At 33.2% G+C, this 15,248-nt stretch overlaps 1 protein-coding gene across 1 annotated transcript; it reads right to left on the bottom strand.

Annotated features, from left to right (window-relative positions):
- Positions 1-1,715: 1,715 nt before the first annotated feature.
- On the bottom strand, positions 1,716-14,232 carry LOC134256769 (arrestin domain-containing protein 3-like). Its single transcript, XM_062739443.1, has 5 exons — positions 14,107-14,232; positions 13,801-13,911; positions 10,617-10,840; positions 3,672-3,851; positions 1,716-1,904 (listed from the first exon to the last, which is right to left on the bottom strand). Exons 1-5 carry the CDS (start codon positions 14,222-14,224, stop codon positions 1,716-1,718), a joined length of 822 nt encoding a protein of 273 aa, XP_062595427.1. The 5' UTR covers positions 14,225-14,232.
- Positions 14,233-15,248: the final 1,016 nt, after the last annotated feature.

The following is a 15,248-nucleotide window of genomic DNA, read 5'->3' as shown; positions in this document are numbered from 1 at the left end:
TGAAAGCCCTCTCTGTTAAGCCCCACCAAGGTTTAAGATTTTGTGAGAGGCAGACTGACAGACGAATGAGATTTAATGTTCCTTCTCATTAGCGATAGCTTGGGGGCAATAAAAAAACATTATCAAAAGTTTAAACCTTAGAAACATTATTATGAACCACACTGTATAGAATACAAAATTTTCGGTTGTGTAGAATACGTAAGTTTCATTGTTTACTCCCGGAAAAGTCATATTAATTCGGACCATGTGAAAAATTGACAGAGCGAAAAAGTTTCTTGACTTGTGAATTATAGAGTGAATGGATATTGTAAAGTTTTTTTTACACAGTGTAATTTTCTTTGTTGATATGAAATATCTGAAAAGAAAAAACAAAACAAAAGCCCATGGGCCTTATAATTCACATGAGTACATGTATCATGTAACAACTTTACAACAATTGAATTTGAAACCTGTTTTAAACCAGAGGCCATGCAATTCACAGTTTTGAAAGAGACACCATTGCTTATCATAACTATACCTTTAGAATGCTTACTTTGGTTACTTAATACCCAGAGGTAGATCATAGTAACAAAGAGAAAATAAATGCATTTCCACTTTATCAGTTGTGCACCCCATCCCACAGGAACCACTGACCCTGGGGCCACATCTTTCAAAATTTTGGAAATTTTATTTCATCATGTTGTTGATTAATACCAAAGTGCATATTTCAAAGCATTCAATTATTTTCAAGCTATGTTACCCCCCCCCCCCCCCAAGTACCACTGTCCCAGGGGGCCCAGAAATTAACAATTTTGGAAAAGGCAGCTTTCTTTGTCATAAATATGTACTAAAATCATTGGCATAATACCCAGGATCAAGGAAAATATTTTCAAAGGATCCATGCATTTTCACTATACAAACATTAGAGCCTAGTCCTAACACAATAAGCCCTGATCCAGGGGCCCTGAAATTCACAAATCTCAAAAAGGCACCCTTCTTCTTCTCTGCTCCTGATTTTCTTGATTGTCCCCCTTGGAAAAGGGACTTGGCCCTTCATTTTTTCAATTTAAATTTTCTTTCATCCAAGGATGTTTTGTACCGAGTTTGGTTAAAATTGGCCCAGTGGTTCTTGAGAAGTCGAAAATTTGAAAAGTTCACAGACGGACAAACAGCTATAGACAGAGAGACAAACTACAGACAAAATGTGATAAGAAAAGCTCACTTGAGCTTTCAGCTTAGGTGAGCTAAAATTTATTTGTGTGATGGTTTTAAATTCCTTAATAAAGTTATGTTTCCACTAATTTTTAATTTCATATGTTCAAAATAAAACTACATGTACATTTTGAATGTGAGAACAAATCATTGGCGTCGGAAGCAAATTGAAAGTGGGGGGGGGGGGGGGTAAGTGTAACAGAAAAAAAGGTAATATTTCCCAAAGGCGAAAATCCTATTTCATGGGGGGGGGGGGGGGGGGGGGGGGGGACTTTTTAGTAGCAAATTTTTTTTCCAAACACCAAAAGTTTACCCATTTTTAACCTATACTGCAAGGTGTCTGTGGGGGGGGGGACTAAACCTACGAAACAAGGTTCAGTGTCTATACTAAGTATATATTTGGGAAAAAAGTGGGGGGGCTAAGCCCCCCCCCCTAGCCCCCCTCCCGGTTCCGACGCCTATGCAAATTATTTTTGTACATGTTCATATGTACATTTAATAAAAGTAATGTATAATAACTTGATTCACACCTCGAGGCTGTATTTTATGTCGATGATTCTACAGCTGTTGAAAGATGACGGGGGTATAGGGGGGATGATTAGCCTGTCTCCTGACCAGATCTCTGTCTCCCCGGGCTGGATATCCGGATGAATGACTCGTCCTACTTCTTTAATTCTTGAAGTATATGTTTCGTCAGCATGAAAATAAACATACTATTTAAAATTACAAAATGAGTCACCATGTTTCTTTTAACATGTATGTATCATACAGAGAAGATTTATGAATATTATGAGTATATAGCAAACGATATGTCAACTGTGAACCAAGAAAAGACTGCCAAAAAACAAAACGTTGAACCGGGTATCTACCATTTCATTGTTTTCGTCTATGATTTGAGCTCAAACTTGTAAGTTTATAACATTCAACTGGAGCATGCAAAGAGAAATATGTTCTGACAACTTTTTAAAAAGCTTTTATCAAAATTCTTGGTCTATCTACATTCATTATAGGTACTTGAGACTATGATATCCATGGCTATTTATTCTGCGCACGCGCACAATGAGGAAGAAGAAGTAAAGCACTATTTTCGTTATGGGGCATACTCAAATAATTTTTACATATATTTTTCTCCATAAAAATAGATTTTTCGGTCCTGCAACCTTATACTTTTAGGAATAAAAAAAATTGACACGGATCATGCAAACATTCTACGTTGGTCAATTTTCCCATTTGTGCGTCACGGTGTCTCTTTAAGTAATGAAAGGTGTTCTTTTCAAGATGAGATATTTCAAACGAGTATATATGTTCGAGAAAAAAATGATATAATACGGTTATGGAGATAACGAACAGTATTCAATACTGAATGTATACAATATTCCTAAAATTAACATCTTACAAAAGAATATTTACCGTTCACTACAATAGATTATTGTAAATACAGTTTTTTTTTGGCTATTAATAACAAACTGCAAATGCAGGGACGCAAATTCAGAGATGGACATTGAAGGTCAATGAAGAATATTTACGGTTTACGTATATTACACTGGTTTTGATCATTTTAATAAATACCTTTGGGCTCTGGGAATACTGTTCTTGGGGTAGCTTGTCATATTGTCCTTCAAACAGCAATTGTTGTGTCATGTTATTGACATTTTATACTAAGAAGCATGGTTAGACAAGTAAAAAGTAAAAGTTCTTCGTAGATGTCGTCAAAAGCTTATCTTAATAGAAGAAATATTGGATGAAAGATCCGTGTCATGAAAACAGAAGTCATTAACAGCAATATCCTCAATATTTTTTGAAAAAATTTTATTGACTTCAAAATGCAAACTGTAATTAATTTCCATTTATTGTATGCAAAACGACTCAGAATAAAGCAGTTTGAGTTTTTAATGGAATTTGAGTGTTCAACATTTTGAATCGCCATTTTGAAAATGATTCAATCTTGACCAAGTCAATCATAACATAGCCGGGTATATGTTATGATCGACTTGGTCAAGATTGAATAATTACCAACCAAGATAGGATGACCATGTTATCAATCCTGACTTGGTCAGGATAAGACGGCTATGTTATTAATCTTGACGCGATCGACATTGAATCATGACTTGGCCAGGATAGGATGGTCATGTAATCAATTCTGACCTAGTCAAGAGTGTAAAAATCTTGACTTGGTCAAGTTTGTAATCTTGACATGGTCTGGATTGCTAAAATAGCAATGCCTTCCCCTAAAAAATGATACCTGTTTAGTTAAAAAAAAACTTTACGATCGGGATCGACTGAGTGAGTGAAGTAAGAAACTTAGTAGGCCTAGTATAATACAATTTTTAAAAATGTGTTTGTTTGGTTTGTAATTTTTGTGAGCCGGTACACTTTTACTGCTCAAACTTATACATGTACTGCATCAAATAATACTTTAACTTAACTACTGTAAATTATTATCACAAACCTAAACTCCTGTAAATTACTTTCAAACTTACCATCCATAACCTGAGATCCATTTTACAAACTCTTCTCGACATGTTTTCTATTTCCGCAATAAAGTTTATTGCTTCGCCAGGAACATACCCGACTCTGTCCACCATCAGACTTGTTTCGATTGGTCCCGACTTACAGCATAAACAACATAGGTAATAGGTACTTTCCATTCCATCCTTAAGCTGTATTTTTAAAAAAAAAATGCTCAAATGTACATGTTAATTTCAAAATATTAGTCCCATTTTTTATTTAATGAGTACTTAAAGGCTGTATTTCTAAATATTTACATCCACCAAATATCATTACCATCCTTTCTAATGAAAATCATTGCCGTTTATCAGTCAGTAAACACCACTAAACAAAACCACATACATAGATTTATTGAGAAACGGCTGTTTTATCAATTATGTATACAGTGTCATACTAGTACACATCTATAACACAATAATCAGCACGTTAAACTTAACTCTTTTTTTCTACAGATTTACATATAAACAATACATGTTTTTTTTTCTTTGTTAGTAAGAGAATTAACATCGTAGCCTTTGCAGAAATGTTTTTTTTTCACATAACCTGCTCATGCGTATTTTCCGGTGTAAAGACGAATAATGACCCCCATCGAATAATGACCGGGGGTCATTTTTCGACTGCGAAAAATAACCCCCGGTCATTATTCGACATAGAAAAATGACCCTTCTGCCCGTAGAAAAAGTGTCACCACTCTTAAAATTTGCAGAACCCACGTGAAGAAAAATGACTCCCGTAGAAAAATGACTCCCTGTTGATTAAAACTGAAATTTTTAGGGGGCAAAAAAAAAAAAATTTGATAAAGAAGCATATTGGCCAAAATGCTCACCTGAGCTTATTTTGAATAAATTCATGATATGTTGATCTCATAACATATGATTATGGCTATATTTTAAGGTCAATGCGATAATTCAGAATCTAAGGGAGTAAAGATTTATCCAGCCTAAAGGGTTAGGTAAACATTGTTTTTGGATGAATCATCGTACTGACAGAAATAATCAGAAGTATCATATATTAATTTATTCTCCGCTTGAAAAGCGGGAGGGTATATAGTGATTGGGATGTCCGTCCGTCTGTTACGCTTTGGGGTATCCATCTGTTATCAGCAACTCCTCTTATATATATAAAAAGATGTATTTGTAAAACAGCTATGCCCCTGTATGGCAACATAGCGAAGATTAAACTTTTCTTGAAGGCAATTTAAATATAATGGTACCCAAAGTAGGGTCTTCTCATAAGAAATATAATTGCAAAATAGGAAAGCTATAAAAATAATGTATTTGTTATGCCTAGCACCACTTGTTCAAAATTAATGGCAAAGGATAAGTGTTTGAAAGGTAGGTCAAACTCAATGGTCAAAGGGTCAAAGTTGATGGTTTCTTAAGAAAGGTTTAATGTAACAAGGATTACATTTGTGAAGTATGAGAGTATTAGTATCTACCGTTTAAAAATTATAGCCAGCGAAAATTAATTAAAAATTTGGCATTTTTGTGTAAAATGGGACAAACTCCAAGGTAAAGGTCAAAAGGTCAAATTTGGTGGTATGTTACAACGCGAAATGTAATAACAACGCGAAATGTAATAATCCCGGCTTATTACATTTTGCGTTATAACATTTTGCGTCGAGATCAACGCAGAATGTAGTAACGCAAAATGTAATAGCACGATTTTTAGATTATTACATTTTGCTTTGATCTCGACGCAAAATGTAATAACGTGCTTTTTCCTTGTTACATTTTGCGTTATTTTATTTTTGCACTGAAGACAACGCAAAATGTAATAAAACAATATGTAATAAAACAAAATATAATAATTATTTTTTTGATTGCGTTTAATAAAAAAGATCTTAAAATTTATTCAAATATATACATGTAACCAACTTGGGAAATATTTAGAAACTAAAAAAATATTTAGAACTAAAACAATGAGACCAACGTTAGGGCTTTTACGGACTTAAATACATCTAAATGTATTGTTTTTCTGACTGTGGTTTTAGTTATATTGAATACACTGTACTTAATTTTACAGAATTAATTTAACTTTGATTGGCATATTTTTGATAGTCTTATTTAATTTCCAACCAATAACACATATTTGATTTCAAAGATTGACCATAAGTTCATTAAAAGGTTAACAAATTAGAAGTTTCTGTGTGTGTCAAGCGAGGAGGGGCAGGGATGGGGTGGAATGTTTACTTTGTTTGTTTATTATTGTATTGCTGTGGACATGCACATACAATTCATTTTATCATAAGATGGAAGAAAGAGAGAGAAAGAATTTTGTTTTTGCTTGTCTGCAATGCTGGAGATTTGCATGGAACAGTATGTAATCATTATTGTCAATAAACCCCTTCCCGCTATATATTTACACCTGACAGTACAAATGAATAGTTTTTTTTAGATTCATTGCATTTGTCTAAAAAAAAGGGGGGGGGAAGCTCACTGGACAATACCCCCAACAAACCTGCCCACAGATGTACGTTTCTAATTTGCAACACCTGTAATTTGAATACATTTATTAAACTGATTTTAAATACATGTAGCTAATTAATTCAATATTATAAAATTTATTAATTGTAAGAAACTGCATACTAGTATATCTTTTTTCCCCTGTTCTATTATTTTCTTTTGATCGGCCACTACACTATTGAAAACTGTACTCAATCTGGCTGACGAAAAAAGTGTTATTACATTTTGCGTTCCTGCCTTTTGCTCAATCTTGACGCAAAATGTAATAATCCAAAAATCGTGTTATTACATTTTGCGTTATTACATTTTGCGTTGATCTCGACACAAAATGTAATAACGCGAAATGTATTAATTCTCGAAAGTGTGTTGTTACATTTTGCGTTATTACATCCTGCGATGATTTCGACGCAAAATGTAAGTATGCAATATGTAATAATCAAGGTTTATTACATTTCGCGTTGTTATTACATTTCGCGTTGTGTAAAATGGGACAAACTCCAAGGTAAAGGTCAAAAGGTTAAATTTGGTGGTACCCAAAGTAAGGTCTTATCACAAGGAATGTACACAAATTGAATATGAAAGACATAGCTACAATAAATGAAAAGTTATGGTACATGTAAAGGTTAAAGTTTTTGCGGAGAAACAGACCGTCAGATAGATGGACAGACATACAAGACGGACACGATAAAACTATATACCCCCGAATCTTCGATTACAGGGACATAAAAAAATGGTCTTCAATTAACTTTATATATTATGATACAGTATAAAGAAGACGTTACAAAAATGAAAATGTTTGTTCTGATTTTCATATTAAATTCTCTGAAAAATATACTCAAAACTGGGTAAAATCGTGGAGTAAAACAAGAATTACGAAATGTAATGAATACTGTGTGCTAAAAAGGTTGTGTCTACATGTATAGGTTTTGCATTAGAATGTGTATTTTACACTAGCCCATAGCTTTACAGAGCATATTTTTAGGTGTTATACCCACCCCACCCCCTTACTTATTTAAGAGGAAGTTGATTATCTACAAAAGCAACAACAACAAAAAACTACCCTACCTTTATTTTTCTATAAGGAGGCACTAAAAATAAGCTTAAAATAATCTACTCTTCTACTAATTTTCAACTGTTACTCTACCACAATACTTTCAAGTATACCCCCCACCAACATTTAAAGTATGCTTTAATCATGGCAAAGTAAATTATGATATGATTGAACTTGTGTGAAGGCTAAACTTCATTTCAATATTTTATCTAGAGCCTCTTTCAGTATTATTGAAAGGTATAGAGTTTTATTAATATTTTTGCTTTTCATTTATTATTATTTCTTGTTTGTTTTTATTTAAGGTAATTTTTTTTTTTGGGGGGGGGAGGGTAAAAATTTCATCCTCTTTCATTGTCAAATAGGATTTGCCAAACTTATACAAGCTTCAAGTTGAAATGAAGGAAAAATTTATTTTCCTATTAAGAGTATTGGAATCTGATTGTTGCATGGTTTGATTTCTAAAAACAAATGGAATATCATTCTTTAAGCAAACAGTATGATTAAGGAGGAATATTAAAAAGAAATTTTATTAACTTGACAATTAAAGAATCTCTTTTCACCTTAAAGGGGGTCATTTTTCAATGGTGGTCAATTTTTTATGGGACTAACATATAAAATAATGAACCCTAGGACACTTTTTTGTGCAAATTTCCTTTAAACTTTTTTCAATATGCTTAGTATCGCAGGATCATAAATGAATTTTAAAAGCTACAATGATATCAACTTTTTGTCATTTAACGCATTGTTCGCAAACGCACGTGCATGCACATGCAAGGTGATCATAACATGTTGTCTAAACCATTAACATATCTTTATATTCCAGAAATCAATAAAAAGTCATAAAAATATAAATTTTACCGTTTTTCAAACATATTGTTCATTTTACGCATTGCATGTGCGCATGTGCATGCAAGCACGTCCTTGCATTCAATTTTGATAGCAATATCATGTAGGAATCCATAAAACCTATTCATATTCTACCCTATAGGCATGTAAAGTTTCAGCCAATCATTTTTCGTGGATGGGGGTAGATCATAATATGTGACTAAGTTCAAATTTTCAAAGGATTATGACGTGATTTTGAGCAAAAGCGCACGTGTATGCGGGTAAGATCTTGCAATTTTGACCATGTCATCTTGTCCATACTACTACTATATTCATCCATTGTGAGTTTCAAAACATTCCATCAAGAAATAGAAAAGTTACGGCTTCATCCATTATCTTGGTAATTTCACATGTTGAACGTGCGCGCTCTTGCCAGCACACGCGCATGTACGTGTTTTCATGATAATTATTATATATCATGCTGTAGATCTTCATATTGTGTGACTAAGTTCAAAATTTCAAAGGATTATGAGGAAAAACAAGAAAGATATTGAGACTTTAGTTTCAGCCAATCAGAGCGAAGCGCACGTTCATGCGCATGAGACCTTGCTATTTTGACCATGTCAGCACGTCTATACTACTAATATATACTTAAATAATGAGTATCAAAGCATATAATCAAAAAATTTACGGCTGTAATTTTGGTCATTTCACGCGTTGCACGTTACTATTGCAAGTTGCACGCAAAATGACATTCGTTTTCTACATAACATGCCTACTAACCCTAGAAAGGTTTCAAAGTCGGACGTGTAGTATACAAGATCATTCGCGGAAAAGATTTTCCCAGGAAGAAGAAAAATAATAATAATAATAACTAGCTCTAATTGTAACGGGGACCGTTACAGAAACGCTCCCCAACTTGCTTTTTGTAAAATTTCCTTTAAAACTTTTTTAAATATGCTTAGTATTCGCAGGATTTCATAAAAGAATTTTAAAAGCTACAATGATATCAACTTTTTGTCATTTAACGCATTGCACGAAAACGTACGTGCATGCACATGCAAAGTGATCATGGCATGTTGTCTAAACCATTTACTTATCTTTATGTTCCAGAAATCAATAAAAAGTCATAAAAATATAAATTTTACCGCTTTTCAAACATATTGTTCATTTTATGCATTGCGTGTGCGCATGTGCATACAAGCACGTCCTTGCATTCAATTTGATAGCAGTATCATGTAGGAATCCATAATACCTATTCATATTCTAAACTTCATCCTCTATTGTTGAGAAACAAGAAAGATATAGCCATGTTAAGTTTCAGCCAATCAGATTTCAGCACACGTGGATTTACGTGCTTTCATGATAAATCTTATATATCATGCTGTAGATCTTCATTATGTATGACTGTTCAAAATTTCAAAGGATTATGACGTAAAACAAGAAAGATATTGAGACTTTAGTTTCAGCCAATCAGAGCAAAACGCACGTGCATGCGCGTAAGATCTTGTAATTTTGACCATTTCGTCTTGTCTATACTACTACTATATTCATGCATTGTGAGTTTCAAAAAATTCCATCCAAAAATTAAAAAGTTACGGCTTCATCCATTTTCTTGGTAATTTCACATGTTGCACGTGCGTGCTCTTGCCAGCACATGCGCATGTATGTGCTTTCATGAAAATTATTATATATCATGCTGTAGATCTTCATAATGTTAGACTAAGTTCAAAATTTCAAAGGATTATGACGTAAAACAAGAAAGATATTGAGACTTTAGTTTCAGCCAATCAGAGCGAAGCGCACGTGCATGCGCGTGAGATCTTGCTAATGTCATTACTACTAAGATATACTTATATTATGAGTATCAAAGCATATAATCAAAAAATAGAAAAGTTACAGCTGCATTTATTATTTTGGTCATTTCACGCGTTGCAAGCGCTCTTGCAAGCACGTGCACGCAAAATTTCTTTCCGCAAATCTACATAACATTTTTACTGACCCTAAAAAGGTTTCAATGCGGAAAAGATTTTCCCAGGAAGAAGAAAAATAATAATAATAATAATCTGATGAGTAAAAAACAAATGTTCCCCAACTTCGTTTGGGGAACATAATAATAAGAAGAAACAGAGTAAAAACAATATGTTCCCCAACTTCGTTTGGGGAACATAATAATGAACCCTAGGACACTTTCTACAAAAAATGAATTTTTTCTACGGGTAGGGGGTCATTTTTTGTCGTTGAAAATGACCCCCGGTCATTTTTCGATGGGGGTCATTATTCGTCTTTACACTGGCAACAGGTGCGACACTAATTCCTGATCTAACAACCAAAAACAAAGCATTTTACTATGAAATCACTAATTTTCATGGGGGGTTAATATTCGTTGTTTTCGAGGCAAGGGGAGACCCACGAATTTATGACCAACACTTAATGTAAAATTTAATATACATTACTATTAAAACATTCTCCATCCACGAAATCCATTCCCGTAAACCAAAGATTTTTTCCTCAAACCTCGAAAAGTTGACCCCACGAAAATATGTGATTTCAAAGTATTGTTTAAATATACCCACAGCTGCATTTGGTCGTGTGTTTAAGTCTAACATTGCAACAACAGTGAAAGCTATCTTCGTGGTAAGGTCAAACTTCCAAGGCCTGTCAATGGTTCCTTTAATAGTGTATCTGATGAAACCTGGATTTTCTTCAAATGATGATGGGAGATTCTGGGGAAGTTGGAAGGAAAATGGAAAGTCGTGTCGTCCTGGGGGTAACCGATTATCGTCACCCATCCCCGCTCCTGAATGACGATCGCGAGTCATTTAAATAAAATGTTACTGATTCTGTTAAGCACTAAATGCACAAATACATGTATTAAAATCTTTAAAGAGTCTTTCAATGTATATAAGGTAACAAAAAAAATGCTTAACTTATTAATATCATTTGATACCTTTTAAAATTGTGTGAATAATAATGTCAGTTACAGTATACATCAAAACGTTTCCAAGGCATTCTTATTTGTTAAACCTCAAGCCCTGCTGTTATGTATTTTCCTTTTAGTAATAAAAAAAAGTATACCCCCTACGGCCGTACGTAATAGGGGTATATCTTTTTAACTAAAAGAAAAATAAGTAACGTCAGGGGCCTGTGCTTTAACTCCTTAAACAATATAAGACCCCCCCCCCCAAAAAAAAAAAGCAATGCAAAATTTAAACCTGTAATACGTAATTATTTACTGTATACAGTGTATATCTAAATTTTCTTTGGTCGTTTCGTTGTAACTAAAACGTGTGCTCAAAGGACTTAATTCTGCATTATACAAATCCTTTTGTAAATTCCACAGGTGCTGGAGGACAGGACCCACACCCCATCCCAACTTCCATATTGACCCCGGGCATTTTGAATTTGTTGTAATAAATTATCTTTCAATAATATATTTTTGATAAAATCTATACTAAAAATTAATAAGAAAAATTATGTAAAACAGATATTTTCATAAAATCTACCTTATCTCTCTATATATAAGGTGTTATATACTGAGTGGGGTAGAATTCTTTTTATATATATTAAATGTTTGTTTAAACTTAATCTTAAATATACTAGTAACTTGAGACATATAGTTGATATTAATAACAAAACATATTCTCTAATAAAAATGTGTGGGGGTAAGGTTCCAAGATATTAAATGTTTCAAATGTGTATTTAATGAATATTTTTCTACCACACCAAATAAACCCTTAAATTCCTTCTTCTTTATGGATTTGTGAGGAGTTCATCTTATTTGAATGTTTTAATAGGTATTGTTTAATTCAAATATCTAATATAAAAATTGAATTTTTATAAATAGTTTAAAAGTTAAAGATTCTGACTGAACCTTGCTTAAAAGCTCACTTAAGCTTGTGCCTATAGGTTAGGGATTAATGAAGTGATAAAAGCTTGGACATAAATATACTTGGCATAAAAAACGTCATAGAGAACGTTATAGGGGTACGTGTATGCTTAGCTACTATATTATATTATTTTCTTTTTGAAGACCTATGTCGTGATCAACAGTTATCACTTTTGATCGCTTTATTAAAAGTAACCTCTTTTTATCCCTGTCAGGACTCTCACAAGAACAGTACGTAGCAGATTTTTAAAGAAAGTTTGTTATAATAAAAGGCGAAGCGTATTGCTGCCAACTGAAAAAAAAATCATTCTAAGTCGCACGTACTAGTTACTAAGTCGTACGTACGAGATAAAAAGTCGTACGTGAGACTTTTTATGATTTTTGACCTCAAAACCTTGATTTTGATGTTTGACCTACTTTTCAAAAACTTTAACTTTCATCATAGATTTTGAAAAAGAAGAGATTGGGCTTTCATATAAAAATGTTTTTAAAATGCCTGCGACAAGAACTTTATTAATATACTATGATTTTTGACCCCGTGACCTTAACTTAATGTTAACATACTTTTCAAAAAACCTTAACCCCGTCATAAATTTTGAATGAGAAGAGATATGGCTTTCATATTGAATCTGTGTATAGCCTGTGATAAGACCTTTCTAAATATACTTTGATTTTTTACCCCTTGACCTTGAAGTTTTAAAACTTTTGAAAAAATAAACATTACTTAACCAAAACTTTTGAATGAGATGGCTTTCCTGTTATACATGTGCATTATCTGTGACAAGACCTTTTTACATCTTGACCTTGAATTTTGTCCTATTTTTCAAAAGCTTTAACCTTGGTCATAAAGTTTGTATGAGAAGAGATAGGGCTTTCATATTAGATCTGTGTATTGTCTGTGACAAGACCTTTCTAATATACTTTGATTTTTTTTTTTATATAGTGGACTGGTTCGAATCACCTGGTGGCACACATTTACTCTCATAACAGGTTTGTGTATTTCACTTCAATTTTCGTCTCTAAATGTTTGTACGAAAGGGAGAATAATTTTAGTCCTCAAAAAAGTATGTTTACGCCGTGGAATAGTCCCATGGAGTTGATTGCTTTTTATTTTTTGAGAATAATATTTGAGATCTGCATTCTCATATATTCTGATTAAAAATCACAAGAAAATTGAAGTGATATACACAAATTTGTTTCTATATTCAATATATATGATCAAAAATTTAAGTCCAAAAGGACCCAAATTCCTTTGTAAATTGAATTGTTTGTAAATTTTGTTAATTTTGTAATAAGATAATTTTGCATCTATTCCCTATGAATGTAGGAATACGATGCTGTTATCGACTTAGTTTAGTATCTCTTACTTACGACATATTATCTCTTACGTTCAACTTAATATCTCGTAGGTACGACTATGTATCTTGTACGTATGTCTTGGTATCCTATACCTACGACTTAGAAAAAATTTAAAACAAAATTTAAAAAAGATAAGAAGAAAACAATTGGCAGGAATGCGCTTCCGTTAAAAGGAAATGTGTTAAAAATAGAAAAAAAAATACTGTAAACCAACTTTTATTCGCATGCTAGAAATTTTCGCGAAGACAGCCTCATCATTGCAAATATTTCTCGCCGCGAACCGGTACTTTAAGTCTCTTTGTCTATTAACAACAGACCGAAAAAGCCTGATCGCGAAAATTAATCGTGGTCAACTAGTTTACCCCGGTTAAATTGCGAAATAAAGTCGTCGCGAATAAAAGTTGGTTTACAGTATACAAGCCATGGGATGTTGCAAAACATCCGCTTATACTCATTTTAATGTTTTAATTTTTAAAATGAAAATTTAGCTAAAGTCAAGTTTGTCTTACAACCTTTGCCAAACAAGAGTATAGTTGTCTTGAAGTACTCCTCATAATCGTCGTGTTCCTCACGCTCTATCGTAAAGTAAACAGAAGCTTCTCCTTTGAATCTAACTTTTATTTCTAAAATATGATAGAATAGATAGGTTTGAAATGAAACCACACCAGGAAAGTGTACCGATATTTTTCAAATTAAAAAATTACTCCAATTGAAAAAAAAAAAAAAACATCTCTACATATTGAGCTATAATGATTGTTGCTGTCCTACTAAAATATTTTCGTTTTTTACAACATTAACTTTTATAAATTTTACATTACCTCGAACTTTCATCTCTGCATCCAGTTCAACAACAAGTTTCCCATTTATGGTCTGTCCAGCCAAGAAAACCCCTTGGGGGTTTTCAAGTGCAATGTAGAAGGCTTTCAAATTTCCCATTTTATTTTCTGTAATGAAATGACATTCAAATAAATTCTTACATGTTAGTATCCTAACTGTTTAAAATTAAGATTCTTATCCAAACTTAACTTTACCGTCTTGACGAGCAAAGTTTTAACTTTACCCCTGGCAACAAAATCTTCACCAAGAACAGTTAAATGTGAACATTATATGAGACACACAGGCAGACATACAGAATCCTTGACCCCAAACATTTGATTCTTAAAGTAAAACACTTTTTATTTCGTTATTTCTACTTCCCCGAGAGTTTTTTAAACGTCATAGATATTGAGGTCTTATCTCGCTGTTACATTTCATCTCGATATTACGACTTAAGACTGAGTCGTACTATGACGAAAAGTACTTTTGTCGTAAGAACTACGGACCTTTTTAATCTCGTAATGTCGACTTTTAATCTTTTATTCTCAGCTTCCTAATTTGACCATGAAGCTTTCGTAGCAGAGCCAGGATGACATATGAAGAAAGCGAAAAATTATCATGCTCGGAAGTCCATTTAAAGAAATCTATACAAATTGTGAGCATAGCCAACACAACCCTCTGTCAACAAATGTGGGACCAGGTGCCACAACCCTCTGTCAACAAATGTGGGACCAGGTGCCATGGAGTAGTGGGGAGGGGGACATCCCCTTCTGGTCGTCAAACCCGCTGTGAGCCCCTTCTTATGATCGAGTCTAATATTTTAAAAATATACTTTAATGCAGTCAACATTAGAGCTAACGGCAGATTATATTTTGCAAACAATAATATTTTTGTTCCTTTAAACAAAAAAAATCGTCAGCCATATCGACCAGTTAGATATTAGAATTAACGAAATATTGATTTAAAAGGAGATTGTGAAACCCTTATAACACCAACGTATTTGTCAATAGCCTGCCTTGTTTTGAAATATGTAGAACATGCTTATAAATGCGCATCGAATCAACTGGTAGACGTTAACTCCATATGCTGGTGATAAAGGTATATGATGGTTTTATGCTACATAAATAAAGGTGCAGTTTTTATT

This window comes from Saccostrea cucullata, unplaced genomic scaffold (genome assembly GCF_032062105.1).
Source record: "Saccostrea cucullata isolate Sc308-1 unplaced genomic scaffold, CSIRO_AGI_Scuc_v1 ctg13940, whole genome shotgun sequence".
Lineage (NCBI taxonomy): Eukaryota > Metazoa > Mollusca > Bivalvia > Ostreida > Ostreidae > Saccostrea > Saccostrea cuccullata.
The sequence above is the reverse complement of the archived record's forward strand: the minus strand, read 5'-3'. Positions and strand labels throughout refer to the sequence as shown.

Bases quoted from the DNA above. Each gene is read 5' to 3' on its own strand.
- LOC134256769 (XM_062739443.1), bottom strand. From the start codon at position 14,224: ATGGGAAATTTGAAAGCCTTCTACATTGCACTTGAAAACCCCCAAGGG. The intron at 10,841-13,800 runs GTTGTAAGACAA...ATCGTCATTCAG, and splicing joins TATACTCTTGTTTGGCAAAG to GAGCGGGGATGGGTGACGAT. The intron at 1,905-3,671 runs GTAAGTTTGAAA...AATTTTAAATAG, and splicing joins TGGATCTCAGGTTATGGATG to TATGTTTATTTTCATGCTGA.